This window comes from Thrips palmi, unplaced genomic scaffold, assembly GCF_012932325.1.
Source record: "Thrips palmi isolate BJ-2018 unplaced genomic scaffold, TpBJ-2018v1 HiC_scaffold_10, whole genome shotgun sequence".
Taxonomy (NCBI): domain Eukaryota; kingdom Metazoa; phylum Arthropoda; class Insecta; order Thysanoptera; family Thripidae; genus Thrips; species Thrips palmi.
The window spans coordinates 22,549,097-22,575,014 of NW_023144621.1; the positions used below are offsets into that span (position 1 = coordinate 22,549,097).

The 25,918-nt window shown below is 46.0% G+C and overlaps 5 protein-coding genes across 8 annotated transcripts; 2 read left to right on the plus strand and 3 right to left on the minus strand.

The window, feature by feature from the left end:
* Window positions 1-3,343: 3,343 nt before the first annotated feature.
* LOC117638952 (asparagine--tRNA ligase, cytoplasmic) lies at window positions 3,344-6,822 on the minus strand. Of its 3 annotated transcripts, none has more exons than XM_034374194.1 (12): window positions 6,674-6,822; window positions 6,289-6,355; window positions 6,014-6,162; window positions 5,543-5,804; window positions 5,308-5,465; window positions 5,050-5,193; window positions 4,778-4,926; window positions 4,560-4,688; window positions 4,223-4,472; window positions 3,999-4,130; window positions 3,758-3,889; window positions 3,344-3,659 (listed from the first exon to the last, which is right to left on the minus strand). In XM_034374194.1, the coding sequence occupies exons 2-12, from the start codon at window positions 6,320-6,322 to the stop codon at window positions 3,528-3,530; spliced, it is 1,671 nt and encodes a 556-aa protein (XP_034230085.1). In that variant the 5' UTR covers window positions 6,323-6,355; window positions 6,674-6,822; the 3' UTR covers window positions 3,344-3,527. The 3 variants fall into 3 exon arrangements, with proteins under 3 accessions (XP_034230085.1, XP_034230086.1, XP_034230087.1); XM_034374195.1 differs by having other exon boundaries at window positions 6,610-6,697; XM_034374196.1 differs by lacking the exon at window positions 6,674-6,822 and adding an exon at window positions 6,637-6,655.
* A 209-nt stretch (window positions 6,823-7,031) lies between these two features.
* On the plus strand, window positions 7,032-13,395 carry LOC117638951 (integrator complex subunit 3). Its single transcript, XM_034374193.1, has 17 exons — window positions 7,032-7,432; window positions 7,978-8,139; window positions 8,225-8,490; window positions 8,568-8,839; window positions 8,936-9,081; window positions 9,193-9,424; window positions 9,509-9,588; window positions 9,671-9,866; window positions 9,968-10,207; window positions 10,292-10,412; window positions 10,505-10,651; window positions 10,742-10,909; window positions 10,985-11,075; window positions 11,163-11,321; window positions 11,401-11,609; window positions 11,721-12,249; window positions 12,350-13,395. Exons 1-17 carry the CDS (start codon window positions 7,358-7,360, stop codon window positions 12,416-12,418), a joined length of 3,162 nt encoding a protein of 1,053 aa, XP_034230084.1. The 5' UTR covers window positions 7,032-7,357; the 3' UTR covers window positions 12,419-13,395.
* A 4,276-nt stretch (window positions 13,396-17,671) lies between these two features.
* LOC117650742 lies at window positions 17,672-20,777 on the minus strand. Its single transcript, XM_034394341.1, has 3 exons — window positions 20,305-20,777; window positions 18,771-18,952; window positions 17,672-17,948 (listed from the first exon to the last, which is right to left on the minus strand). The coding sequence occupies exons 1-3, from the start codon at window positions 20,369-20,371 to the stop codon at window positions 17,688-17,690; spliced, it is 510 nt and encodes a 169-aa protein (XP_034250232.1). The 5' UTR covers window positions 20,372-20,777; the 3' UTR covers window positions 17,672-17,687.
* A 1,822-nt stretch (window positions 20,778-22,599) lies between these two features.
* LOC117649247 (heme oxygenase) lies at window positions 22,600-24,273 on the plus strand. 2 transcript variants are annotated; one of them, XM_034391835.1, is made up of 4 exons: window positions 22,600-22,724; window positions 23,076-23,186; window positions 23,281-23,661; window positions 23,751-24,273. In XM_034391835.1, exons 1-4 carry the CDS (start codon window positions 22,721-22,723, stop codon window positions 24,011-24,013), a joined length of 759 nt encoding a protein of 252 aa, XP_034247726.1. In that variant the 5' UTR covers window positions 22,600-22,720; the 3' UTR covers window positions 24,014-24,273. The 2 variants fall into 2 exon arrangements, with proteins under 2 accessions (XP_034247726.1, XP_034247716.1); XM_034391825.1 differs by lacking the exon at window positions 22,600-22,724 and adding an exon at window positions 22,783-22,941.
* On the minus strand, window positions 24,217-25,871 carry LOC117649238 (coatomer subunit epsilon). Its single transcript, XM_034391811.1, has 6 exons — window positions 25,692-25,871; window positions 25,413-25,573; window positions 25,099-25,251; window positions 24,846-24,981; window positions 24,537-24,764; window positions 24,217-24,452 (listed from the first exon to the last, which is right to left on the minus strand). Exons 1-6 carry the CDS (start codon window positions 25,797-25,799, stop codon window positions 24,330-24,332), a joined length of 909 nt encoding a protein of 302 aa, XP_034247702.1. The 5' UTR covers window positions 25,800-25,871; the 3' UTR covers window positions 24,217-24,329.
* Between the last annotated feature and the right edge of the window lie 47 nt (window positions 25,872-25,918).

A 25,918-nucleotide genomic window follows, 5' to 3' on the forward strand; every position in this document is an offset into this window, starting at 1 on the left:
GAAACGGAATCGACTGCGAGTCATTTACTTGGCCGAGGCATCTTCTTCCCGCCCGCCCCGCGCCGCCCCGCGCCGTTCCGCCTCGCGAGACCGCGGCCGCCGAGAACCACGCCGACGATGCCGACTCGCCGGACTCGGCGGCCGGCCAGAACAGCGGAGCACGTTGGGGCTGCCAGGCTTGGCCAGGCCGAGGGCCAGGCTGCCCCGTCCCTCGCCTCGTCCCTCCCCCCGGTGCTATCACAGCGGACAAAGTTCAAACGGTCTCGACCAACCCCGCGGCACGCCCGGCCCGGCCCGGCCCGGCCCGGGCTGGCCCAGCCACAGCGCCGCCGCCCAGGCTGACATTTGAGAAAGATAGGATACAACTGTGGCTGCGCGGTAAAACAAGCAGAAATGATTTCACAGACTGTGCGCGTGGTTGCAGGGAGCCTGAGGATTTCAAGGAAACCCCCGTGGCAGGTTTGACGAGGGTAGGGCGTCTAAGGCAAGTGGCAGCATCCCTTGCACTGCAGGAGCCCTTCGATCGCCCGTCCACAGAGATAAGACACAAGACGAATCCGCGCACGGGACACAAAGCACGTGCCGATTGCGCGGGAAAAAATGAGTACGACGAAGAGCGCGATATGTGATTAAATTATTATTGAGATGAACCTGAAACGCCCTTGTGCGTCCATCAATTCGCCCGAATTCGCCAGTACCTGCGACAGTCGCTTCCCAACCATAAGTTTAAGCGACTCAGTAGTACCAAAGTCTGCAACGAAATCTCAGTTGCGCAAGCCCCACGCAAACATCCCCCGCTCCCTCCCTCCCACGCAGCTTTCCCGCACTGTTTTGGCAACCCTGGACAAACGGGAGCTTGGCGCGCTTGGCGGCGCTTGGCGCGTGGCTTGACCCCGGCCGGCCGGCCGGCCGTGCCGCGGTGCCCTGGTCTGGTCTTGTAGTGTACCAGTACAACGAGGCTGCGGACGACGACGAATCGCGAACCTCCCGCGGCCCTGACTCATGCGGCACATTCAATAAACAATATCGTGACATTATAAAGCCCGAAAACACGGCCGCACGCTGCCTTCTGCGCGGGGAAAAGCATTCGCCGAAAGGGGCGGGGAGGCTGCTGCCAGGGGTGGGCAAGGTACTGTCGGTTCTGTACCTAGGTACTGTACCGGTAAAATTGAAAAGTTAGTACCTGTACTGTATTGGTACTCGAGCAAGTCCACCAGGTACTTTACCGGAACTCTCAAAAGTACCTAAGCACGTTTTAGGATTCGGGTGATAATAGGGGACTTATGGGCGCGATATGTAAATAAATCAATCACACATCACGAACGGAACGCAATTGTTTCTTTCCTTTTCCTATTCCCAAAAGTACCCTACATTTTTCTCAACCATCCCGCGTCAATTCGACACACCAAAGTTCTGAAAGCGCAGGACCATTCCTCACCCCCCCGCAATTCTCTGTGCTGCAGCCGATGGCGGTTTCCCGCAATTTTGGCAACCCGCAGCGCCGGCTTGGATGGCTTTTTGTCTCATCTCAGAGTGCGGCTTTGGCCTTGCCCTGTGCAGTGGCCGCCTGCCCTGTTTCTTCCGGGGTCTTGGGCCTTGGCTCGCTTGCGGCGCTTGTATTGGCTTATCTCATTCCGTCGCTCCGTCAACGGTCCACGCTAGTACTGAAAAAACCAAAGGCTTTCGGACCGGTACTCCGAAACTGATACCTGGTACGTATGCGGACATTTTTCTTAAAGTAACAGTACTGTTATAAACCCTGAAAAACGTACCTACGCACCTTACCTAGGTACTTTTACGCCGAAAGGGGCGCCGGCTGCTGCTTGCTGCTGCTTGCTACGTATGCACAAGGAAAACAAGCGTCAGCTATCGAGACGTCCTCACAGACGATCAACAGGCTGTGAAAAAATAAAACTAATGGAACTTCACGACTCGACAACAGCATACTTTTGCGATCTACGGTGAGTGCGGTGCGTTTGGCCCATTTCACATTGCCTTCTCCTCCACATAGGGCGTTCCTGCTCCAGTCATGGGCGAGGAGGGGGCCTCAGATGGAAGACTACTGATTAGGACTGTTTTCCCGAAATAAAACTATGAGGCTCCAAGTAGGCCACGCACGACACGGCAGCGCCGCAGCGGCTGAGGGAAGTCCCAGCACGCTAGCCCAGCCTAGTGGCCTTCCCAGCCGCGGCCAGGCCACAGCGCAGTTTCATTCAGGGACAGACTAACCAAATTTGGTCTTCGCATCGATCGTTGAAGGCGCATCTTCGGCTCCCTGAGCAGGGTTGTCTGCAATTTCTTAGGGCGCTGCCCGGGTCGGCCGTGCTGTGAACCACTGTGAACCCGCGCTTTATTTGCTCGACGACTTCCCTCGGGGGCGTTGCCGTGGCGTTGCCATGGCGTGGCTGGACACTTGTCGCGGGGCTGGCCAAACGGCCGAACCTGCAGCACTCCTACCCCTCCCCCAATCCCTATCGGTCGCTGCAGACTTGTGCGTTCACTCACTCGCCCCTCTCGTCAGTGCTACAGTACCCACCTGTCCGATCGGTCCGATCACGCCGCCGGGCGCGCGGGGGTGCGTGCTGCAAGGCTGCGTGCCCCTCGGCGAGGTCCAGGACGGTGAGGGCCTCGTTGGGGCGGCGCGGGGCGCGGGCAGCTCGGCTCGGAGGTCGCGATTGGCACGGACGTGTGCAGCGCGAGATGTGTACGCCCGCCTCCGAACTGGTTAACCGCTATTGACTCTGCTGCTGAGCCAGTGTAGCCACTGTGTGGCGCTCGCTCGGACGCTCGGGCAGGCGAAGCAGGCGGCCTGCACACTGCCACTGCTTCATTCGCCGGCGCGGCGGTCATTCGGAGCCGAACCCGCCGCCGTCCTCGGGTGGCGGTGCTGCGGTGCTGGCGCGGTCGCGGTGGTGGTGGTAGTGGTGGCCAGCTATCACTGCGTCCGCGCGTCCGCGTCCCATCCCGGCCGACTGCGTGGCCATGCCCGTCGTGCCGCACCTAAGGGTTCCGTCTCGTCTCGTGTGGTCCACGCCGGCGGGTGAACTCATGAGCTGTGAGCCGCAACGGCCCAAGCCCACCCACCTCGAGGTAGTGGAGCTTGCTGCGTGACGGGCTGCCTACCAGCGCCGCGGGGAAGTGCCGACGGCGCGGCCAAGGCGTTCGCCGATGCTAGGGTGCACGGGCCGCTCCACCTCGGCCGCGGAACCAATGACTCCGACTCCGGCGATACTTCACGACTTCGCGCGCAAGCGACCGCTCAAAGCCGCGCCACTTGGCAATATTCTCCAAACAACGTACGCAGTGACAAGAAAGGAACTCGGGGGACTCACAAGTCAGACAGTGTGTGCTTCATGATTTTATTATCACCTATCTCTGATTGGCCAATGTTCAAAAAAGCAAATTGAGATTATAAAAGAATAAAAACACCCAAACAGCAACAATTATTTACATTATTCAAATTCATTTCAGCCTGCTCAGCACTTTAAATGCAGAATATAAGTTAAACAAAAATTAGAAGATAATATCTATGGTCTGCAGCGACCAAGAAACCGTGGGTACAAACAAACTTCTCTAATGTGGTAGCGGTTGAGCAACCAACACAGGAAACGCTCCAGTCCCAAACCATATCCGCCATGAGGACATGATCCATATTTCCTCTAAGAAGAAAAAGTTTAAAAAATTAGTTTAAATTAAAAATTGAAAACAAATATTCTAACAAGACAATCAGCACTAGAAACTTAAAGAATTCATTTACCTGGTCTGTGTACCAGTAGTAGGGTTTGGGGTCAATGCCTTCTCGCTTGTAGCCATCAAGGAGCTCTTCCAAATCCCAAGAACGCATGGATCCTCCAACAATTTCACCAACATTAGGAAGTAAAACATCAACCTAAAGAGAAAATTTAATTTGTTTAATTTGACATAGCATAATAACAATTAATAAATAAGCAGCTGAGTTCAATAATAAATAATTAAGTGAGTAGAGGAACTAAACTAACCGATTCAGTTAGTCTTTTATCTTCTGGGCACTTAGCCATGTAAAATGATTTGATCTCAGCAGGGAAGCGGCAAAGCATGATCGGCTTGTTAATTGCATCTGTCATTTTTCTTTCAGGCATTTCTGGAATATCCTGTGCGTGGGAAATAAAATTTGAAGATGATAAGAAAATTATACATCAAATAAAGGATCCACATTAAGGTCAACAGCACATAAAATTCTTACCTCTCCAAATTCATAAAATGTGCCATCTTCTTTGGTAACATTGTTTTCCTTCAACCACTTGATAGCATCACTGTAGTTCATACGTAAAAATGGCTTGGAAGGTTTCTGGAAGTTAGGGTTCAACTCCTTGACAATTTCTCCATAAGGAGAGGCCAAGACTCTGTCAACCACGTCACAAACCATATCTTCCAGGCGATCCAAGAGATCGTCAAATGTAATGAAAGGGCATTCTGCTTCCACATGAGTATATCTGTCAGAAAATTGTAAAATAGTCATCAATACTTAAAATTAAGAAATAATTTAAACAAATCAAGGACATCTTCCTGAAAACACATACTCAGCTAAATGTCTGCGGGTTCTACTCTGCTCAGCACGGTAACTTTGAGCAAAGCTGAAGACATCACCTAAAGTGGGGATGCAAGTTTCCAAGTACAGTTGAGAACTCTGAGACAAAAATGCTTCCTCACTAGAAAGGAGGAAAGAAAAGAGGAGGAATATTAATAACAGTTAAAATAAGAAACAACAAGAGCTAAACAGGAAACCAAAAACAATTACCCAAAGTAATCAAACTTAAATAGTGTACCACCTCCCTCTACCTGAGTCTGGACTAAGGTAGGAGGTGTGACTTCACAGTAACCACGGCTGGCATAGTGGTCTCTGAAAGCTTGCAATACCACTGAGCGCATTCTCAAAACCTTGGAAGTCTGTAAAGAAAAATTCATTATTAGCCATTTGTTGTTGTTTTTTGTTTTGTTGTTTTCGTTTTTTTTTTTTTTTGCTGATACTTAGCAGTATTAGTATAAATAATCAGATGGAATTCAACTCACATTTTCTCCTCGAATCATCATGTGCCTGTTATCCAGTTGGATATCAGGGTGAGCATCTTCATTAAGAAGGTTGTCAGCCCCTCCAGCAGGAGAAAGACCAATCAGAGTCCAGTAGTCCACAATCAACTCATGACCACCAGGAGCCTGAAAAATAAAGTTCATAATTTCAAGGAAAAATTTACCAATTTTAGAACAAAATATTTTCAATATGTTTTTTTTTTTTTTCAAAGCGAATAGGTATAAAAGCATGTAACTTACATTCTTTCCCTCTGGAACTGCCTTCAGAGTTCCAAAAACTTGGATAGAAGATTCAGTGGAGAGAACTAAGGCCTCATATGTTTGACAAAGAAGGTCATTCATAACACACTGGAGAAAACCAGTACCATCTCTCAGTGTAACAAACATCAGAGCCTTGCCTGAAGAATAGCAAATTTCAAATAAACAAGTGGGACTTCACAATTAAGACTTGCTTCAATGTGAAATAAGAACATACCCTGACGCCTCAGACGATGAACCCAGCCAAAAATCTTGACCCTCCTGTCTCTGTATTTGGCAGTGTGGGAAATCTTGATACGCTCAGCAGGAGGAAGGCTCTTGTTTTCTTCAATTTTTATTTTCTTAGCATCTTCAAGGTTCTTGTTTCTCTTTTCAGCATCTTCCTCCTCCCTCTGGGATTTGGCTTCATTCTTGTGTTGCTCACGAGCCCATAATTTTGTTATCTTTTTTAGCTGAGATTTGGCAGCAGCTTCATATTTCTGGAGAACAAAAATAAAAATAAGGCAATTGGGTATAATTATGTACTTTTGATTTTAAACTGTTAAGTTCAGAAGGGCATACATCAGTATACATCATGCATATTGACTCAAGAGCGGACAGACCCTGGGAGGCCTTGATACAGCTGACTAAACAAACAGTAATCTGATCAGTATGCCAACGTGTCAGTGTGAATTCTCTAAAGACTCACCACTCCCTCTTCCTTTCCATCAACATAAATAACTGGGAAAGGCTCTTTACCAGCATGTCTCATTGCTTGAATGATGGTTTTATAGGGCTTTGCCTCCGTACCATTGCCACTTTCATCACTTCCATTTTTATCTGAAGTGTAAATTTCTCCTAAAAACACAGAAAAAAATCATTCGTAAAGAACATGGCTTATCGTTCTAGAACATAACAGTTTTCGTTGATGTTTTCTTTAAAAGTAATGATATAGTTTCAATTTTGTGGACTGATGCAACTTACCAATTTTTAAATCACCCACATTCAAGTCAGCCATTTTCGTGCTATGTGGACTTCAATATGGTGACACCTGAAAGCACAAATCAATGAAGACATTTTCCCATAAACCTGAATGAAACAATCCACCACGTAATTATGCAGGACACAGGCAACCGCCAACGAGACACGGGGGTAAGAGACACTGTCAGGACACATCTGACATCTGTTCCACATTAATACTGCAGTTGAATGGACAAAATAACCTCCAAGTCCGGCGATTATGAACTAAATTTAATCCGGTAAAACCAGAATGTACATGTCAAAAGGTTAGAACACCGGCATCACCTGCGCAATACGTTGACAAGACTTGACCTGTTATGTCTAGACAGCACAAGTAATCAACACTTACGGCTCCACAGCACGCCGATCAAAGTGGAGAGGTGAAGTGTTCGCCGTCGCCCTCGTCGTCGTCGTCGAGTCGACTCGACGGCCCGTCGGTGTCGGTGGGAGAGGGGCAGGGGGAGGGGAGGTTCGGCGCGTCGAAATCGACGAAGTCGACGACAGGTCGACGACGGCACTCCCACGTTGTCCCCTCGGGACAGAAGACCACCAAGCTCAAAAAACCCAATCGCTTCATTTATTTAAAAATTAATGAGAAATAGATAAAATTTTTGTCTGGACGACTTGAGGTTTTTTACAGGGTGACAACAGCAGACAATTTTTTCGTCGCCATGCTCATTTATTTTTAGGGGGTACCGGCCAAAGAAAATTTCAGTGAGGTACCGACTGATTTAAGTATGGGCCGTAAGCAATTTGATAAGTTTAGTGGGGCTTTCAAAATCCGTATTACAATCATCCGCAGTAGGTGTCTTTGCGTGCAATCAGAATAATTTAAGTTTGTGTGAAATGTCGCAGAACTACGTTCTTCACACACACACAGACACATGATCTCGCCCGTCCCGTTTCATGCGCAGTGTATTCCTCCGCGCTCGCCAGAAAGCATTTCTTGAGGGCAAGACAAACACCCAGGATGTTGGGCCACACTATTTTTCACTTTTAGACCAATTCGAGCGCGTTATTTGTTTTAAACGGCATGGAGGTGGATAAGGGTTATATCCCCCGACTTCTTAAATGTAATGCATTGGAAAATAAGGATGAATTTGACGAGGTAATTTATTTGTTTGTACTTGTGGTAGGTGATATTTTGTGGGCGGCCATTACAAAATTGCCTGTAAAGTTTCCCTGTTCACTCGGTAGGGGGCTCTGCTGGTATCTTAGAGGGAGATTTGAAATTTATTTCTTAGTTTATTTTAGTGTGTATTTATTTTATTTGCGCCTTGGTGTTTTATGGTGGTGTCTGACAAAGTTTGGTTGTGTTATATTTTTTATTCATGCCTTGTTTGGCATGCTGTTTTCATTCATGAACAAAAAATAATTTTGCTGCGACTTGGGTCTTGCAGTTCTACGATATTGTTCAATCTTTCTATTTATTTTGTTTTGTGCATTAGTGGTGTTTGATTACACCAATTTCAAAGCCATAATTGTATATGATGGTTTGAAACATTTATTTCATTTTTCTACTTTTTGAATCTTGATGGCATACTTAAGCAATTGTGACCACATTAAATAAAAAGCTGTGAATCAGCCTATTAATTGTTTCTGGTTTGGTTTTGAAACTTTGTTTTAATAATGCTGTTATTCAACTCCTTTCAGAAGTGTGACCGTGCTTACAAACATGTTCAAAATCTCATTACTGGACTATCAGACAAGGAAACTCACGACGTACTCAATAAGGCTGTTGCAAACAACAGCCATGACCAAGTTTCCCTTGGCCTGCTTGTCAGCATTCTTATTGATCCACATCTTGCCCCTAGAGTAAGAATATTCTATTTAAACGAAACCATGATTGTGGGCCTAGTAGACAACTTTGGTACTATTTGATGTCTTACGTCTGTTGCAGAGCTTCCGTGACTTGATGTTGATTCAGAGAGATGGTCTAGGGTCTGTAATAGGCAATTTAATCCGTGTTATGCATGAATATTATCTTCGCCTTCAAGATATAGTCAGAACACAATCAATATGGCTGTTTGGCGAATTAATAAGGACAGGAGTGGCTAATGTGGATAATTTGTGTTTTACAATGCTCCGATTGTGTGCGGGCGGAGATTTATCTCCAAGGAATATTACACACATTGACCAAATACTGCTTGCTTTTGAGAACAACAGGTAAACTTCTTCTTGAGGTTATAAATGAATAGTATTGTGTGTCAAAAGTGCACTGAAAGTGGCTTTCTTCCTTGCAGGGTATGGCTGGACAAACATCCTGACCAGCTTCGTGCTGCTGTCGTCACATTTCTGAGGCTCCTTGAAGACCATAACCACCCAACACTTACATCACTCAAGCAAAGAGAGGTTACTTTTGTTGTCTCACTTATCAGAGAGCGCTTTGCTGAGTGTATGATGATTGGGCGTGACTTGGTTAGGCTCTTGCAAAATGTAGCTAGAATACCACAGATTGAACAGCTCTGGAGAGACATGTTACACAATCCTAGATCGTTATGTCAAACATTTACTGGTATGCAGAAAATGAGTTGATTGTTGAGTGCAGTGTATTTAACCAAGATGCAACTATTTTTATTAAGTTGCTGACTAATACCAAATTATTCCATAGGTATTCATCAGCTGATGCTCACTAGAACTGGGAAGACAATGCTTCGTTGTCGTCTCACTCCAGATATGGAAACCAAAATAAGTTATCTATTATTGAGTGTTAAATTTGGTCACCATAAAAGGTATCAGGATTGGTTCCAAAGACAGGTAAACATTTATGTTAAAGCAATAATATTGAAATTTTTCTCGATATATTTTTGTTTTCAAATCAAAGTCCATATGTAAGTTATAACTAATTCTATGATTACATCCTCACAGTATTTGAACACACCAGAAGCCCAAACACTAAGATGTGACTTGATAAGATTCATAGTCTGTGTCATTCATCCTTCAAATGATATTTTGTGTTCAGAAGTGATGCCAAGATGGGCAGTAATTGGTTGGCTTCTTACAACATGTACATCAACAACCATTTCCTGCAATGGCAAATTAGCTCTTTTATATGACTGGCTCTTCTTTGATCCTGAGAGAGACAATATAATGAATATAGGTAAAATTCTGTCTTGTATATTAGAAGGTCCAGGAAAATAAGCTTTTGGTCTGATGTCACCTTTTTCCTGTCTTTCTGTTACAGAGCCTGGAATATTGGTGATGCACAACTCCTTACGACCTCATCCTTTAATAACTGCCACTCTTCTTGATTTTCTTTGTAGAGTAAGTTTTCAATAACTTCACCTCTTTAGTATGTTCTATCTGGTATAACTTGATTTAAAAATTACAATATTCTTTGTTGCAGATAATCCCTGGCTTTTATCCACCTTTGACTGAGAAAGTGAGACAAGGAATCAACGCATCACTTCGTCTCATTTTGGAAAAGAGGGTACTGCCCACTCTATACCATCTTTTCGACAATGCAAGATTAGATGTAGAACTTAGAAATAACTTAAAATCATCGTTTAAAGAATTTTGCTTCCCACCCCCACCTATCAAAGGTCTGTGTTCTCCTTATATCAGTTAACCTAACTTTGTCTTGTTCTTTTTTAGTTTATGCTGTGTCATGTAATACTTAAATTCCTCTTGGGCTTGCTCACAGATTCAGTCGGGGGTAGACTTGATGGAATTGTGTCCGGAGAGATTGAGTGTCCTCATCCTGGAAACAACAACAACCATCATGGTAGCAATGAAGGTGAACCAACTTTCAGTGATGATGAAGAAGCGGAGGAGAATGATGTAGAACATGAAGTAGAAGAAAGCGAGCAGACTGCTGGCAGTCTAGTTCGAACTCTTCGGAGACTTAGTCAAGATGACGACGAAGATGAAGACATACCTCTTGGTAAGGTTCTGATTTAAACAAGATGATTTGATTTCTCTTGTACTACAACCACCATAGATTAACTGTGGATTATAATCTTTTCAGCCAAAGTGAAACTTAAGAAAGGGAAGAAGGGGGCCACAAAGAACAATATTAAACCTGTTTTAGAGGGAGAGTTAAGAAGTGCTGCAGAAACTCTCCGGTCTCAGTCTGATAATGATGTCAAGTAGGTCGAACTCAACTGCAAATTGACTTTTTTGGAAGGGATAGAAAGCATATTTGACAATTACTTACTGTATGTTTTATATCCTCTTACAGATGTCAAGCAATGGAGAGACTTGTCCAGTGCATAATCAGTGAAGGTGAATTGGACTGCGAAATAAACACGGCTCTAGCTTCTTGTTTGTGTGTGTCTTTTAAAGACCAACTTGAAGGAAGAATTTTTCCCAAAGAACCCAATCAGGAGTATGTATGACTTCAAAAGTATTCAATTAATGTAATTGCAGTTTCAGCGGAAGCATAAAATTTAATTGATCTTGTCTTTTTCTTGTACAGAATGGTAGATGAGAGAATATCAAGACCTTTATTTGTGCTTTTTAAGCACCTTTATCAACTATGTCAGAAAGATGATAAGAGAAGACATCGTCTCTTTTCATTGCTTTTAGAAATGTACCATAAATATCCAAGGATAGGCTGGTTACTCTTGTTTTATCTGAAAACATGGTATGTCACTGACCCTGATGCTCATCTCTTAGATTTTATCAACTTCTTTGTTCTTAACCAATTTTATTATTATAGCAAACCAAGTGATAAGAAATCTGCCCTATATAAAGACATGTGCTCAGCACGCAAAAAAAATGAAGAAGCTTGCTTGTTACTAGATCTGTCGGTAAGTTTTTGAAATTATGCTTCTTGTCTTCTGAGCAATGAGCAGTTTGAAACAGTAGATCTAATCAAAACTCAATCTATTTTATAGCTGTGCCAAGAAGAAGATGTGAATGCATTATGCTGGCTGGTTCCAGAAGTCTATGGGTTGTTTCCAGATGTTGTAGTTGGACACCCGGAAATCTTACACACAGTGGTGGCTGCCATTGATGCTCAACAGCTCCAAGACTTGATTTACATTGTTCTTCAGGTTCGAGTTTCTGTTTATTCTTGAGATTTTTTCCACAAGTTGCCCATTCTTATACCTCATTTATTACTTTCTTTCACAGGGTGAACTAGAAATGTTTCGTTCGGATCAGTTTGCCTCTGTTCTTATGGCTTCCTTGTCTTGGGAAACAATGGAACAGTGTTGGCTTTGGCAGCTGGCAACAGCTCATGAAATTACTCTGGATATCCTGTTACCTATTTTGTCCAAGTTAGACTTCTGTGCTCACCCAGAGGCACTGTCCTCTATCATGTTGATGATGAAAGAGGAAAGGTGGGTAGTTGAATGCTGCTTATGCCACTAGTTCTAAATTTCATACATTTTTTTAAATTTCTATGTCTTATGTGTTTAATTTGTGACTGGTGAAATTTATTGTCATCACAGACCAACTGCCGAACTTATGAGACATGTAATGTCTCGAGAAGCAAAGCCTCCCAAGGATGTGTTTGTTGTGTCTCTTTTAAAACATTGGTGTCGCAATCATGAAGAGAAAGTTGGTGAACTAGTTGCTGGACTCCTGAGCAATCGGCAGCCAAATACATCTCCCAACAAGCGGAAACGAGGTGGTGCCCGCGGCGGCGGGGGTGGTGGTGCAGCAAGTGGTCCTCAACTTAGCCCTGACCAAGTGCTTGGACATCTTGATCATTTGCGTGTGCACAGTGGGAGCTCATATCCATTATATGCATTAGACTCCGTACAAAAGGCTCTTCAGCAAGTGCAGAGTTCATGTACTGATTCCCAGCGTAAAGTGTTTAGCGAACTTTTTGCTTTGGCGGAGACTGAGGAAGTGGAAAGCAAGTCAACAAAGACTGGGAAGAAGACTGCAAACAACAGTTCAAGTAGGGGAAAGACCAATACACGAGGGAACAGACCACCTTACAAAGAGCCCATCACCAGTGAGGAGAGCAGTGAGGTAAGTTTCTTGTATTTGACCATTCCATCCAGTTTACTATAGCATTTGAAGTATTTTGCCAATTTTTTTCTTAATGCTCTTTTCCATTTTGACTCAATAGGAGGAGGAAATAGTTAAGAAACAACCTAAGAAGAGGAAAAAGAATGCTGTTGGATCAGACAGTGAGTGAAGAAAGAAATTATTTTTATCTCTCTTCACCTGAGGACTCTTTAGGGCAGAGAATAAAGAATTATTTTTGAGCCATCTTTGGACACTCATTATACTGTAACAAAGAAAACTGTAAAGTAATTGTACACATGATTATGTTAAGATACTTGAATGAATTACAAAATGTACTGTATTTATTTGAATTCAAGCCTTGATGTCTTTTGTATGTGATATTTGATATTTTTGTGGAGCCAATCTGGTATTTTGAAATGCCTTTTTTCATCAATCTGCCTTTTGCAGAATTTTAATGTTGTCACTTGAAGTTGGCTGGTTTGGGGACTCAATTTTCTTATTTGAATTTAGGCTTCAAAAGAACAATAAGAAAATAATGAAAATTATAATAAATGTCATGTTTTAGAGACCCTATTATACGAATTGAATAATTGTCTAACCCTATTTTAACCTGTAAATCAGTATTACGTACAAAAACAGTCACTATCAATTTAATTTTTGTCCCAATCCATTCAGCATTCCATGTGTTTCCAAAAGTGTGCTGCCAGAATTAGTTAATATGTTCTACCCAGTATTTTACTAAGTGCCAGAGTGATTGGTGTATGTTTATGAAATGTGATAAATTTATTCATTCTAGAATAAGTTGGTGTGTGGTTCTATGCTCTAAAATTAGAATTGGCTTGAATTCTGATAAATATGGGCAAATGAGTGTCTAGTACATCAGTACCTGATACTTTATGTTCCCATCTTGACTAGAACCAATGTAGGTGTTATATTTTATGACCGTTGTTTGAGTCTTTCTTAACTCATTTTTTACTGGATTTTGAATATGTTGATGTGTGTGGAATATCCTGGGAGTCACTGGATTACGGTAGCTTCCAGAGATAAACAGTCAAGCTTGTACCATGAACATAAATTGAAATTATGTTCACCTACAAGAAATCTTGTACACTCATTATTGTTAATAAATGCACATACATTACAATGTTTATTTAGTTTTACTTTTCCATCCTAGCCGTGGCGTTCCTTGTTGAGTGAAACTGTTTGCAAGGTGTTGTGATCGCTGTAGGGTTTTGTGTAAAGTTCTCCCACAGTATGAAAAATCCCAAGTCATGTTTAACATTTTATTGGGAAACAGAATGGAGTATTAGACAGATAGTTTACAACTTGGCAATTCCTTGCTTTATATGCAGCAAGCTATTGATTGTGATTGTGGTGAAAGTTTCCTTTTATATATTATATATACTTTATTACATGAAAGGTTTGCCTAACAGTTTGACCACAGCCTTAATCAAAGAAATATTTACATCCTTAAATGGAAATATCAATGTGGATCATTGTAAGCAGGACCCCAATGTCTAACAAAAATGCTAAATGGCCCCAATTGCTAAAGAATTGTTAAGAAAAGAAATGTACAAGACTTGGTTTGAATTCTTAGAAAATGGCTTAGGCCTCTGAATCATACTTTGTTTTTAGTTTCATTTCCAAAAATTTACTTTGTTTTGTTCTTTTTTTTTTAAATTTTGAGACAATGTGCTGCTGCTCAATGTTCCTTCTGCTGTTTCTTTTTGGTGTAATTTCTTTTGACAATAAATTTCTTTTTGGCTCAAAACTATGCGTTAAATGTCGCAAGAGATACTTCATACCTTTATTACATGGGAAAGTTCAAATCTTTAAGATAAAGTGCAGTGTTTCATTTTCATCTGTGATAAATACAAAATAGTACTACTGTATTTGTATGAAATGATTAGGAAAAATTCTCTTAATTAAGATTACACTTCATCTTCACAATATCGCAAATGCCTAAAGTGTCGAAATCACAGGTTGGTCCTTTCTGTTGACCTTTGTGTTTCTCTGAGCAGGAAAGAACTTTCATCACCTTGTGTTGGTACAGTTTCATTAAGGTGATATTCAAAATGGTATTCCTATCAAGAACTCTTTCTTTGGAACAAGTAAAGACTGTCAAGATGTTCAGTTAATCTTAAATTTAGCTAGCAAAAAAATCAGTTGTCTATGGTCCATTGGATTTCTTCTGTCACTTAGTGGTAATCTAATACAAAAAAATGAAATAATTTTACAAGTTGTAGTGCAACATGCAGCAAGGGCTTGTTCTTGATAGGGCTACATTTGGACTTACTTTAGGTGCTTTAACACTAGCTTGTCTTAAAAATATATGTAACGGAAGGTCCTGTTTGTGTTTGCACAGACCAGATTCACTCAATCGCCTAAAGAAAGATTTTAAATAATACAAAAGACGTCCATTTCCTTGATACTTGTGATGGCAGTATAAACGTGTAATGTTTAATTTTTATAGTTTGAACTATTTAAAGAAAACGTAACATTGAAGGATCCGAAAAGCGCTTATGATTATCACTGTAAAGTTTAGACTATGTTTCAACTGTGATTCTAATTGCATTCAAGCCATACCAAGGAACAACTTTTTACATTCTGCATTTATCTGTACTCGTCTGTCATTTTAAGTTCAAAGAAAATGAAAGAAATGAGAGGCCTCCAAATCAACGCCTCCTAATAGAATAATCCTAACTGTCAGTGCTGATCCAAGACAATCCTAACTGTCAGTGCTGATCCAAGACAATCCTAACTGCTCAGAGGTTTCAGAGAAGTCTAAAACTGCTCATTAGCTCTCTTCAGTCCAAAGCAGCGAATCATGATATCACTGAAATACAGCTTCCACGTTTATATGCAAGTTTTATACTTTCGAACAAGTCCATTGCCAAGAAATTTGAAGCAGCATGTTGGCGTCACAGAATTTTACAAGAAATAGCTTTTTATGTCGTACAATCTGCGCTGACAGTTAAGATTGTCTTGGATCAGCACTGACAGTTAGGATCGTCTTGGATCAGCACTGACAGTTAGGATTGTTCTAATAGGAGGCGTCGAAATGACAAATATTATTTAAAGTAATTTTAAAGGCACATGCAATGTTAATATTTTGTTAACACACATTATTTATAATATCAGTCTTCCCAGGCCTATTGCAGTCCCTCATGTCATTTTGTGCAGCCCTGGCTTTTGTTACAATGTGTTCTTCTGGAGATAAGTTTGTTATTGAGGATCCAGCTAAAGAATAATAGGCCTTCACATTTGTCAATTCATAAACAATTGCCCAAGCAGTTCCCTGAAAGAAGTTGTCAATCAAAACCTTCAAATGTTTTCCCATTGATGTGATTGTAAAATCCTTAATTTTTCTCTGAAAGAAAAACAGTACAACACATAATTATTCTGCTTGAAAAAGACAAGAAAAAAAAACAGCAATTGATATGAAAATCTGATCTTTTAATTCTGCTGCTGTTTTTCTCAAATAAAGGCTGAGGCATAAGTGAAATTTGGCCTTCAGGTTTCTTGGGATGCACTATGAGCACAAAAATATAAAGTGCATGAAAAGCTTGAAAAGCTGTGGGAACTTTCTCGTTTCTGTTCAATATATTTGCCTTGAAGATAAATCTCTAACAGATCATGAAACAAATGAGTTATCTTTTCTTTCAAGACCAAAATACTAGATGAAACTGACTGGACGGGGCTTGTGCTCTCAGCATAGTAAGGAAGACTTGGCATTCCATTGGTACCAAATCATGGATGACATTGAGATGGCCCTGTGAATTTTGCTTAACAATAGATACTACAAGATGTGGTGTTATACCAATCCAATATATTATTTACACCAGCACAACATTGATAAATTTCAAGTGAGCTCAGAGGAAGTCCTCAACAATGTCCAGTACTACAAAATAGTTTAAAAGTAAGCTATCATCGCTTTTGGATGGAAGGCAATCACAAGCAGCACCTCAATCAAAAAGCATTATCCTTTCTTTATTTTCTGATGTGGAGGGCAAAATTATTAACTTTTACATGAGCTTGAATGCAAATTGTACCATTTGTTTGAGTGTTGTTGTTTTTTTTTTAAGTTCTTTTTTAAAAAGTTTTCTTTCTGATTTTTCCCAATTTCAGTTTTACATTGTAACAAGCTCGGCACCACATCAACGTGTAGCGCTTCATGGCTGCTGGCTTCATTTCGAAGGATAAAAAAACATCATTTGATAAGTAAATTTACATAAGGGACAAAAAAAGCAGAAGTACAATCTTCCTAAAAGAAAATGTGTACATTATTTTGTTTGTATTTACACGTAAAATTTACAAAGTATTCATCATGTTTCACCAACATGCATGCCATACATCAAAACAACATTTAAATGTGCTAGTCTCAGAAATATGGAATAAAATGTAGAATCGTCCTCAGAAAAGTTGCTCTCTGCTTTTTCTTTATGATATCCATAGGAAAGAGGTGAAATTCCTACCGACAGGAAAGAAGCAAAAATGAGATTACGACAAAAATACATGACGAAATGTGAATGACTTTACTACCATTGGAGAGAGAACAAACTCCATCACTTGTATTTACTTAAGCTCTAAGGTTGAGCGGCCGCTGCGATATTGCCGGGCACACCCGTGACTTAAGAAGCCTTGGTCCCGAGCCAGGCTCCCCCTTCCCTCACAAAACTTACTGCTGAACTAAGTCATTTTGTCATACGGTGTCACACCACGACGACTCAGATGCCTCACAGCAGCAACAATGCCCAAATTCAGAGGAAGGAGAGAGACTCTCAGCACTCCCTCCTTCCTCCAGCACCTTGGGTTGGGGTGTGCCAACACACTTGCATTGGTTTGTTTAGTGACTATCTACAATAACGAAAGAGAAAAGAGATATAGAGAGAAAGAGAAAATTTTATGGGGTTAAAAATTCTTATCAGCAATTCTCAGGAAACGTATACCTATTTTACGAAACAAAGGGCATGAACAGAAACAGCCACAATGCGTTCACACTGAATTGACTCCGACTCACTCAACTCCTTAACGATTACAGGGGGGAAACACTTGTGAGCACTACCTGCTTTGTTCAAATTTTGGTCTCAAGTTAATGAGGACACATGCCTCAACAGTTTTGTAAAATTCAAAATTTTAAAACACAAGAAATTGGAGAGAAATGAGTTTCATCCAACAAACCAATTTATAGGAGAGACACATTGCAATTTTCGGGGAAGATGTGCGAGGATTGTTGTCACTGTCACTCCCCCACAGCCCGCCCGCGCGGTCCGCGCACGCCGCGCACACACGCCCACTGTGGCGCGGCCGGCGTGGCCCCAGCGTCCACAGGGCCGGCAAGGCCAAGGCCCACAGGGCCCACAGGGCCCACAGCCAGGCCCGCAGGGCCCGTAGGCGCGTCGCGAGCGCGTCGCGAGGGCGGGAGGGGGGCACGGCCGTCAGTGCGCCAGCAGCACTGGCATCACGACCAGGTAGACGTAGGGCAGCAGGCGCGTCCACGAGGCCCGTCTGGCCCGCGCCCCGTTGCCCGTGTTGCACTGGTTGGTCTCGCAGCACTCGGTGCACGCGTACAGCTTGGTTCTCTCGCCGATGATGATGCACCCCGGCTCGCACTTGGAGGTGCAGTTGCGCTCCAGGGAGAAGAGGCGAGGCTCCGACGTCGTGTTCTCCGTCGAGGTGGTGTACGAGAAACGCTTCGTCTGCGGCACCAGGACAAACAGGCGATATGGACCTTGGGGTCAGCTGCTCCACACCGCACACAGACACTCATGCACTCATCCTGACATTTTAAAGGAAGGGCACACGCAGGTCGCAAGGACAGAAGTACGAGCAGTAAACGATCGACAGGGAGTTGGACGTCATCCTCTAGTCGAAAGCTAGCCGCGCGCGGATCAATTTGGCACTTCCCTAAGACTTAATGTTGCCCCACTACAGGCTTCGCGAAACCCTGCCCACCCTGCCCCGGCTGCCCCTGCCCGACTCTCCGACTGCCGCTGAAGCGCCCAACGATCTGCGGGTAGGCAACCCGGTCGGCACGCCTGCCTTGCGGGCTGGCCTACCCGCCGGTTGGCGGGCGCTCGACTTGACTCGGCGGCACCTTGACTTGAGCATGACTTGAGACTTGACTTGACACGAGAGGCTGGACCACAATTGACCGAGAGCCGTTTCTGGCCCGGGCTGGACCATAATTGATCGCATGCCGTTACAGGCCCGGCACTGCCATGCCTCCACTACACGGCATACAGAAAGGTGATACCGAAGTGGCTGGAGTTACAGCGCGCAGCAAGTTATTAAAACTTACTGCTCTTTTACAGAATAGACCGCACGATACTTCTACGTGACTGGAAAATGAAAGGACACCTGTTAAGATCAGTATTAAAACACGACAGGGCGGCAGGCCGTTATGGTCTCTGGCGGGCGGGTAGACACAAAATCAATACACGCGTGAAATGGGGAAAATGGCTTATCGGAGTTTCTCCGCTCCGCGCCGCTGCTCCTCGGCCGAAGGCAAGACTGCTCACCATGCATATCCTGGCGTCGTCCCTGCAGCGCTTCTCGAACTGCTTGAGCGTGGCCGGCGCGTGGACGCAGCTGTGGCCGTACAGCGGGTCCATGCTCTCGCACACGAAGCAGCGCAGGTCGTTGGCACGCTCGGCCGCGGCCGCCGTGCGGTGCTCCTTCTGCTGGATGCACACCACGGGCGCTGCGACACAAGGGAGGAGAGCATCACCTGGCTGGCTAGTCGGGGATTCGGCAGTCCAAACGGCCTGACCTCCTCCCCCCCCCCCTTTCCGCATGCCGCGGCGCTGGATCCGCAGTGGGAAGTAAACACTGGCTCGGCGCGGGCCGTTATCCCCGAATCACTTCCCCGACTTTGTGACGGGCATGCCCGGGCACAGCTCACACTAATACACGGAACTTGTTACTTCCACGGGTCGCTCCGTTCTTGTTCGGACTCGGCGTGAAATAGAGATTAGGCTGTCGCGTAGGGAACGAGCGTGTACGCGGTGGGGCGCCTGCGCCTCGCCGGCGCCTGCGCCTCGCCTGCGCCCAGGTGGAGCATGAATGGCGAAATTAGTGTAGTTACAGCCTGCTACCCCCCCCCCCCTCCGCCCTACCTGAGCCCTCCTTATCTTGGCACGCATCCCGTTGTAATCAGTGGCGTAATCGCCAATCCGGTAGCAGCGGGGGTGGGGTGACAAGGCGAGTGACGGAGTGGAGTGACGGGGGCGTGTGAATAGACGGAGTGACTGCCCGAGTGGCGGGGATGGGTGAAAAGACGAGTGGCGGGGTGGAGTGACGGGGGCGTGTGAATAGACGGAGTGACTGCCCGAGTGGCGGGGATGGGTGAAAAGACGAGTGGCGGGGTGGAGTGACGGGGGCGTGTGAATAGACGGAGTGACTGCCCGAGTGGCGGGGATGGGTGAACTGCGCGCGGAATGTCACGGCTCGCGGCTCCTATTTTCATTCGTCGGAATGCCTCTCGTGTGCGGTGCCCGGCGGTGCCCGCGAGTTGTGGCGTGCCAGGTGTCACGCTATGGGGCCCGGAGCCGGCCCCACGAACGACGTCACGAACGACGTCACGATGGCACGACCGCTCCGGAGGCCCGAGCGGCGAGCGGCCCGACCAGGAAGGCCAAATTTGGACGGCGAGTGAAAGTGCTGGCCCATGTGCCGAAGGTGCACAGCGTGCCGTGGCTCGGCCGAGGGATAGGATGGGTCGCGCGGGGTGGGGGCGGCGGGGCGGCGGGGCGGCGGGGCGGCGGGGCCATCAGCAGCAGAGAGGGGAGGACAGGGGTAGCTCTGCACCACCCCGTGCCAGAGTGAGGTTAGGAAGACCCGTTTCGGATCACGTTCGAGCCGGTACCGGGGCCCCTGCAGCCCTGCTGGATGCACCCCGACGGCCGTGCCGGGCTTGGAACGGTGCCCAAGGGACCTCCGTGCCGGGGGGTCGTGCCGCAGACGTGGAACCCCGAGGGGGACACTGTAGGGCCAGAGGGTTCGGGGGGTCGCAGGATCGGAGGGCCGGAGGGGGGCGTACCGAGGGCTACTCACGTATGGCCAGGCAGTGGAGCACGGCGATGAGGGTGAGCAGGATGCACTTGTCATGACGGCCGGACATGGTGGGCCCGAACGCGTGAGGTCATCTTCCTGTGCAGGCGGCCAAGGCGGTCAGCTTGGGGACGTCGGGGAGGGCATCCCCAAGGGCCTCCTCATCCTCGGGGCGCTCGGGCCGCTGGGGCCGCTCGGGGCCAGGACAGGCAGGGGCTCCTCCAGCAACGGCAAGGTCGCAGCACGGCAGTCTGTCAGTCCCGTGTCGCGAGTCGCGGACGACAGCTCCGCTCCGCCACGGCCTTGGCCACGGCCGCGGACAGAGCCAGACAGGCCGAGCAGGCCGAGCAGGCCTAGCCGCTAGTCAGGGAGAGGCGCCCTTTCCGAGTCGCGTCGAGCAGAGCCGAGCCGAGCCGAGCTGCTGGGCTGCCGCCAAGGCTCGCCAGGCTCGCCTCTCCGCTCCGCAGCGCTCCGTGTCGTGGGGCCCAACAACGCGGCGCGACGCAACGCGACGCCAACGCGACCCGACTCGACGCAACGCGAGCAGAGCCGAGGCCAGTCGAGGGCAACCCTCTCGTCTCCCACCGCAGCGCCCCGCCGCGCCCCGCCACGCCCCGCCGCGCCCCGCCCCGCCACCCTTGGCGCCGCAGCAGCATGGTCGGTTCGGAGTAGCGTGCGCCGTGCCCGCATCCCCCCTCATCCCCCTCGGCTTGGCCGCCTGCGAGAAGTAGTTCCGGCGCGCCGCCGTGGAGGCCGGTAAGGGCCATGCTCGGCGTTGCACTTTGCCGTTACTGTAATCGGGGCGAGGGGGCTCTGCACAGCAATGTGACTCGAGAGACGTGGCTGTTTCCATCCCTGCTTCTCCGGGTTGGGGGGGGGGGGGGGTGCTGTAGGGACTTCCCGCAGCCGAAATCGGATGACCAACCAGAGACTGCAAGATCGCCATGATGTCGCATTGGCGTCGCCTCGGCCTCGACGACCGAGTCGACGACCCTTCTGGCGCTCGCCGTCAGGCCATCAGGCCGTCAGACGGTCTGCACCCTGTCGAACGCTGTCGGACTCCCCGCCGTGTTTGACTTGGCGCGCCTTTTCCTTCGCCACGCGTAACCTGGACTACTAGTCACCGCCCGCTCCCGCCCGCCCCCTCAGCTTAGCCGAAGCGACTTTACATCCGCGGGGGGTGGGCCGCGGACCCACTGCAGCATCCGTCGTATTGATCGTTCTGGAAGGGGGTGGGAGGAGGAAGAGGGGAAGGGGGAAGGGAGGGACGGACGAGAGGAGAAGGAGGGAGTATGTGTGAGAGAGAGAAAGGAGAGAGAGAGAGAGAGAGAGAGAGAGAGAGAGAGAGAGAGAGAGAGAGAGAGAGAGAGAGAGAGAGAGAGAGAGAGAGAGGGAGGGAGAGAGAGAGAGAGAGAGAGAGAGAGAGAGAGAGAGAGAGAGAGAAAGGGAGAGAGGGAGAGAGAGAGAGGGAGAGAGGGAGGGAGAGAGGGAGATGGGCGATCGCGCCTCTGGCATGCCTCTGGTGCCTGGTTGGAGCCGGGTTGGAGTGCGTCCCACCCTGCCACGTCGCGGGCTTTGGCCCCTTGGTCGAAGGGCGGCCGGGCGGCCTCGGCCTGGTGTCGTGCAGAGGGTCAGTTTGGGAGCAATAAAATGCGACAGTAACGGGGGCTGGATGGATGGCTGCGAGCACAGAGCGGACCGCCAGCGCTGATACCAAATCGCCCTGTCCGGCGGCCTGCCTCGACACTTCACTCTGATGGGGCTTTCGGTCCGGTCACCCTCCAGCCCAGCGGTTCTAGCCTCCACGAAGCACTCTCTGGAACCCGCTCCGCGGCTCAACCCTTCCCGCCCATCCCACGATCGAATCCTCCCAGAAATAGAATTGCGTTTAAGGCTAAGATAAGTGAAAGTAGCTTCTTCGCTTGTCGAAAATTTTCGCGGAGACTTGCTCTTTTCAACTGAAACTAATCCGGTTCGGCCGCCAGTTTGCACTCGCCACAGTCGCGCTGCTGTTGAATGCTTGGCGCCTTCTTCGGCGCACAGCTTCCCTCTCCAGTGTAGGCAACGTCAGATGTGGAAGTCACGTGCCGGGAAGGGGTGAAATGTGAAGCTCGCCGACTGAAGTACGTTTAGAAGTTGAGGGAACTGCTACTCTAGAAAAAGGATTGAGGGAGGCATGAATGGTGTCGTGATATGAGCAGAGTAACCTCGAATGTGACAGTTCATACCGCTGCGCAGACGTGGTCAACATGAAAAATATGAGAAATGCTGTTTGCGCATGACCTAGCAGAAAGCTTCAAAACCCAAACATCAAACAGTCAACCACGAACCCTCTTGCGGGTTGTTGACATTGATTAGGGCACAATCTCTACCAGAACGAGACGCCGTTCCTTCAACCGCACGGGAAACCATATTAATCATGGGTACGTAATCGTGTGGCATTGGCCGGTCGATTTGGAGTCGGTGGCTTCTTGCTTATCTATCCAGGCCACGGACTGCGTACTTGACTCGCCTGCTTGAGCTTGAGCCGCGGTCGGCTGCTCTCGCACCAAAGAGGCCGCAGTGTTTCCCATTTCGAACCTCGTTTGCACCTCTAAATTTCCGGGCGGTTAATCATGCCTGATGACACGTCTGATGAGGGTATTGACATTTCCCTTTGCCTTAAAAACAACTGCACCTGTGGGACATAACTGAGGTCCTTATGGGGTTATGAATGGATGTGATGCAACTGATCCATCTAATGGTTAACACTTGCGTGTCAATTTCAATTTCAGTGTGGTCACCGAAGGGGTCCGCGGATGCGCCGTTCAATCGGGAAATGCGTAAGGCGACGCGCGACATTCATGCCGTGAGTGACGCGCTGGTCAACGGGAAACTGGCATTAGGTATGTGTTAGTCGATTGAATGAAATAAAAAAGTTATCGGGAGTTGGTTCAAGTTTACATGAAACTAATATCATCCATTCCCCCCCCCCCCCAGCTTTATCAGATAATTCGGTTTGGGCGGATGGACTGTTGGTGTTTTATGAGATATTCAGATACCTTGAGGAAGCCATGGACAGACTGAGAGACAAACCGTTGGGAGAGCTCAGGATTGAAGGAATGGAGCGAACTCAAGCATTTGAAGCTGATTTGAAGTATTATTTAGGGGAGGATTGGGCCTCATCATACACTCCAAGAGCAAGTGTGGCAAGCTATCTTCATCATCTCATGGAACTTGAAGAAAACGATCCTGATCTTCTAATTGCCTATGTCTATCATTTATACATGGGGCTCTTGTCTGGAGGTCAAATTCTTAGGAAAAAACGACAACTTCTGAACCGCTTTCCTGTACTTGCTGGGAACAAGAAGACGAGATCAGGTTAGTATAATCAAGAACTTGATATAGAAGCTCTAGCCAAAACGTGGACTGTCTTATGAATTCATAATCAAAACAAACTCAATTTCCAGGGGGCGATGCTGTGTCGGACTTTGGGGGACGGAGCATTTACCAAATGAAAAAGGACTTGGTGGCAGCTTTAAATAGTGTTGTAGCCCAATTTAGCGAAGAGAAAAAAAAGTCAATCTTGGAAGAAAGCCGTACTGTTTTTGAGTTAAACAACACTTTGGTAAGAAGTGTTAAGGGTGTAACTCAAGTAATCTTAAGAAATTTAGCTTTCTTCTTGGCGTTTATCTTTATGTTATATATGTTATTTAAATTATTTATGTTCTAATTGAGCTACATTTTTAACATTACCTGTGAAATGCAGGTATACCAATGAATTGTGAAACTAGCACTTGTGTGAATTACATCACACTCATTTTAAATTTGTTATTAGCAAGTTAACAGCAATCCTTCCTAGTTTAAAAAAAAAAGAAAAATAAGTAAGAGCTGTAATATGTATTCAAGATTAGGGACATAACAATCCACACAGGATGATTTTCTGTGATCTTATCATGTAATAAACTTTTTTATTTCACTAGAAAAGAAAATTAGAAACATTTATACCCATGCCATAACAATACAATTTTAAATGGCTTCACTATGCCTTATGCACTCGCACAGTACTGTTTACACAATCTCTGGAATTCTGACTTCTTCTGATTGTACTCCTTCACAAAATCATGGTCTGCATGGGAATCTTGCAATTGGCTGAGGTACCTACTGGCAACCTAGAAAATGAGAGGGTAAAGGCATTTGTCAATTTATGAAAGAATATTCAACTACTCTGTTCACATTTGTCAAAATGCACTCACTTCAGTAGGCTTTCCAAGGTAGTGAGACAGAGCAGTCATGTTAATGAGGGTATCTGGAGCATTGCTGTCTTTGTCCAATGCGTCTTGCAGAACAGTTTGAGCCTCCTGGTACTTCCCCTGTCCCATGAAACACACAGCTTGACCGTTCAATAGTAAGGAGGTAGGACCATGCTTCTCAACCATCTCTTGGAAAATATAGTAAGCATCTTGCAACATCTTCTCTCCTCCCTAAGAACCCAAAAACATTTGCTTAGCACAACTAACACACTGATCTGCACAATTAAAAAACAAAACAAAAAAATAACTTACTAAGGCAATGTTTACCCAAGCTTGGGCAAGTTGAGTTAGAGTTGCATCATCATCCCGATCTTGCATGAGTTTAAGTTCTTTCCGAGCAAGATCTTTGCGATCCATTTGCAAGTAGATGTGTAGATTGAGAGCATTGCTGGGAAGGAAGCAGTTAACAATGTTTTACGTCACTAACCCCAGCCAACAATACAATAAATGATTGTGACTCATAATTTCTGCATTAACAAAACAAATTTAACATCTTAAAACTCACTATTCAATATGATCTCCTTGATTCAGCACCCGCAGCGCTGCCTCAAAATTACCTTCCTCAGCATAGATGGTTGCAGCTGCAATTATCAACAAATGCTTGTCTTTCAGGAGGGAACTTGTGAAGAGTTTCTCTATCTGAGAGAGAGCTTCATCCCTGAAACAAAATTATAACAAATGATAAGCACTGTTGCCAGAAACAAGTGTGAAAAACAAGCATTTACCCTTCTTCTGATCCCTCGAAATCATTTTCAATTCGGATTGATTATGTTATCTGTTTGGAGTTGCTTAAGTTATCTGTCACATGAAAATACTTACTTCTTTGATCTATTTCCCCCAAAGTATTCGGCCATAATTCGAATGGGCATGGCAGGTGAGCTTTCCGTAATCTCATCAAGTACAACTCTGTATTTTTTTTGAGCGACGTAAGAGCGGTACAAATATCCTAATCTTTCAACTTGTAACTCTTCCGAGCTCACCTGAAACAAAGAAAACCGATGTATTAAAGAATGAAACAAACACCGGACTAGCTCACGTCTGGAGACATAACCTGTCGACACACAGACACCTTCCATATTTACTGAGTGACAAGGCTACCTTCGTAACGTTTTCCACTTCTTTAATGCATTGGGTGTAGTTTCCGATAAAAAAGGCATTTTTGACATCAAAAAGCTCGTCGACATCCCCTTGCTGACGTGGTGTCATGTTGAACACTTTTGTTGACAGGTCTCCTCAGTCGTCTGCCTCCCTCCTTGTTGTTGTTCTTGTTACTCTTGTTCTTCTTGGTTTCTCTCTCATTTGACGACACTGGAAGCAAAGCTAAT

Excerpts from the sequence above, each read along its gene's own strand:
- LOC117638952 (XM_034374194.1), bottom strand. The coding sequence starts at position 6,322 with ATGGCTGACTTGAATGTGGGTGATTTAAAAATTG. Across the intron at positions 5,805-6,013 it reads ATGGAAAGGAAGAGGGAGTG|AAATATGAAGCTGCTGCCAA; the intron begins GTGAGTCTTTAG and ends TTTGTTCTCCAG. Across the intron at positions 4,689-4,777 it reads TTTAAGTTTGATTACTTTGG|TGAGGAAGCATTTTTGTCTC; the intron begins GTAATTGTTTTT and ends CCTCCTTTCTAG.
- LOC117638951 (XM_034374193.1), top strand. The coding sequence starts at position 7,358 with ATGGAGGTGGATAAGGGTTATATCCCCCGACTTCTTAAATGTAATGCA. Across the intron at positions 7,433-7,977 it reads ATAAGGATGAATTTGACGAG|AAGTGTGACCGTGCTTACAA; the intron begins GTAATTTATTTG and ends AACTCCTTTCAG. Across the intron at positions 11,610-11,720 it reads TTGATGATGAAAGAGGAAAG|ACCAACTGCCGAACTTATGA; the intron begins GTGGGTAGTTGA and ends TTGTCATCACAG.
- LOC117650742 (XM_034394341.1), bottom strand. The coding sequence starts at position 20,371 with ATGTCCGGCCGTCATGACAAGTGCATCCTGCTCACCCTCATCGCCGTG. Across the intron at positions 18,953-20,304 it reads GCTCCACTGCCTGGCCATAC|CGCCCGTGGTGTGCATCCAG; the intron begins GTGAGTAGCCCT and ends CTTGTGTCGCAG. Across the intron at positions 17,949-18,770 it reads ACGACGCCAGGATATGCATG|ACGAAGCGTTTCTCGTACAC; the intron begins GTGAGCAGTCTT and ends CTGGTGCCGCAG.
- LOC117649247 (XM_034391825.1), top strand. The coding sequence starts at position 22,917 with ATGCCTGATGACACGTCTGATGAGG. Across the intron at positions 23,187-23,280 it reads CAACGGGAAACTGGCATTAG|CTTTATCAGATAATTCGGTT; the intron begins GTATGTGTTAGT and ends CCCCCCCCCCAG. Across the intron at positions 23,662-23,750 it reads GAACAAGAAGACGAGATCAG|GGGGCGATGCTGTGTCGGAC; the intron begins GTTAGTATAATC and ends CTCAATTTCCAG.
- LOC117649238 (XM_034391811.1), bottom strand. The coding sequence starts at position 25,799 with ATGACACCACGTCAGCAAGGGGATGTCGACGAGCTTTTTGATGTCAAA. Across the intron at positions 25,252-25,412 it reads GGGGGAAATAGATCAAAGAA|GGATGAAGCTCTCTCTCAGA; the intron begins GTAAGTATTTTC and ends ATTTTGTTTCAG. Across the intron at positions 24,453-24,536 it reads ACCTTGGAAAGCCTACTGAA|GTTGCCAGTAGGTACCTCAG; the intron begins GTGAGTGCATTT and ends CTCATTTTCTAG.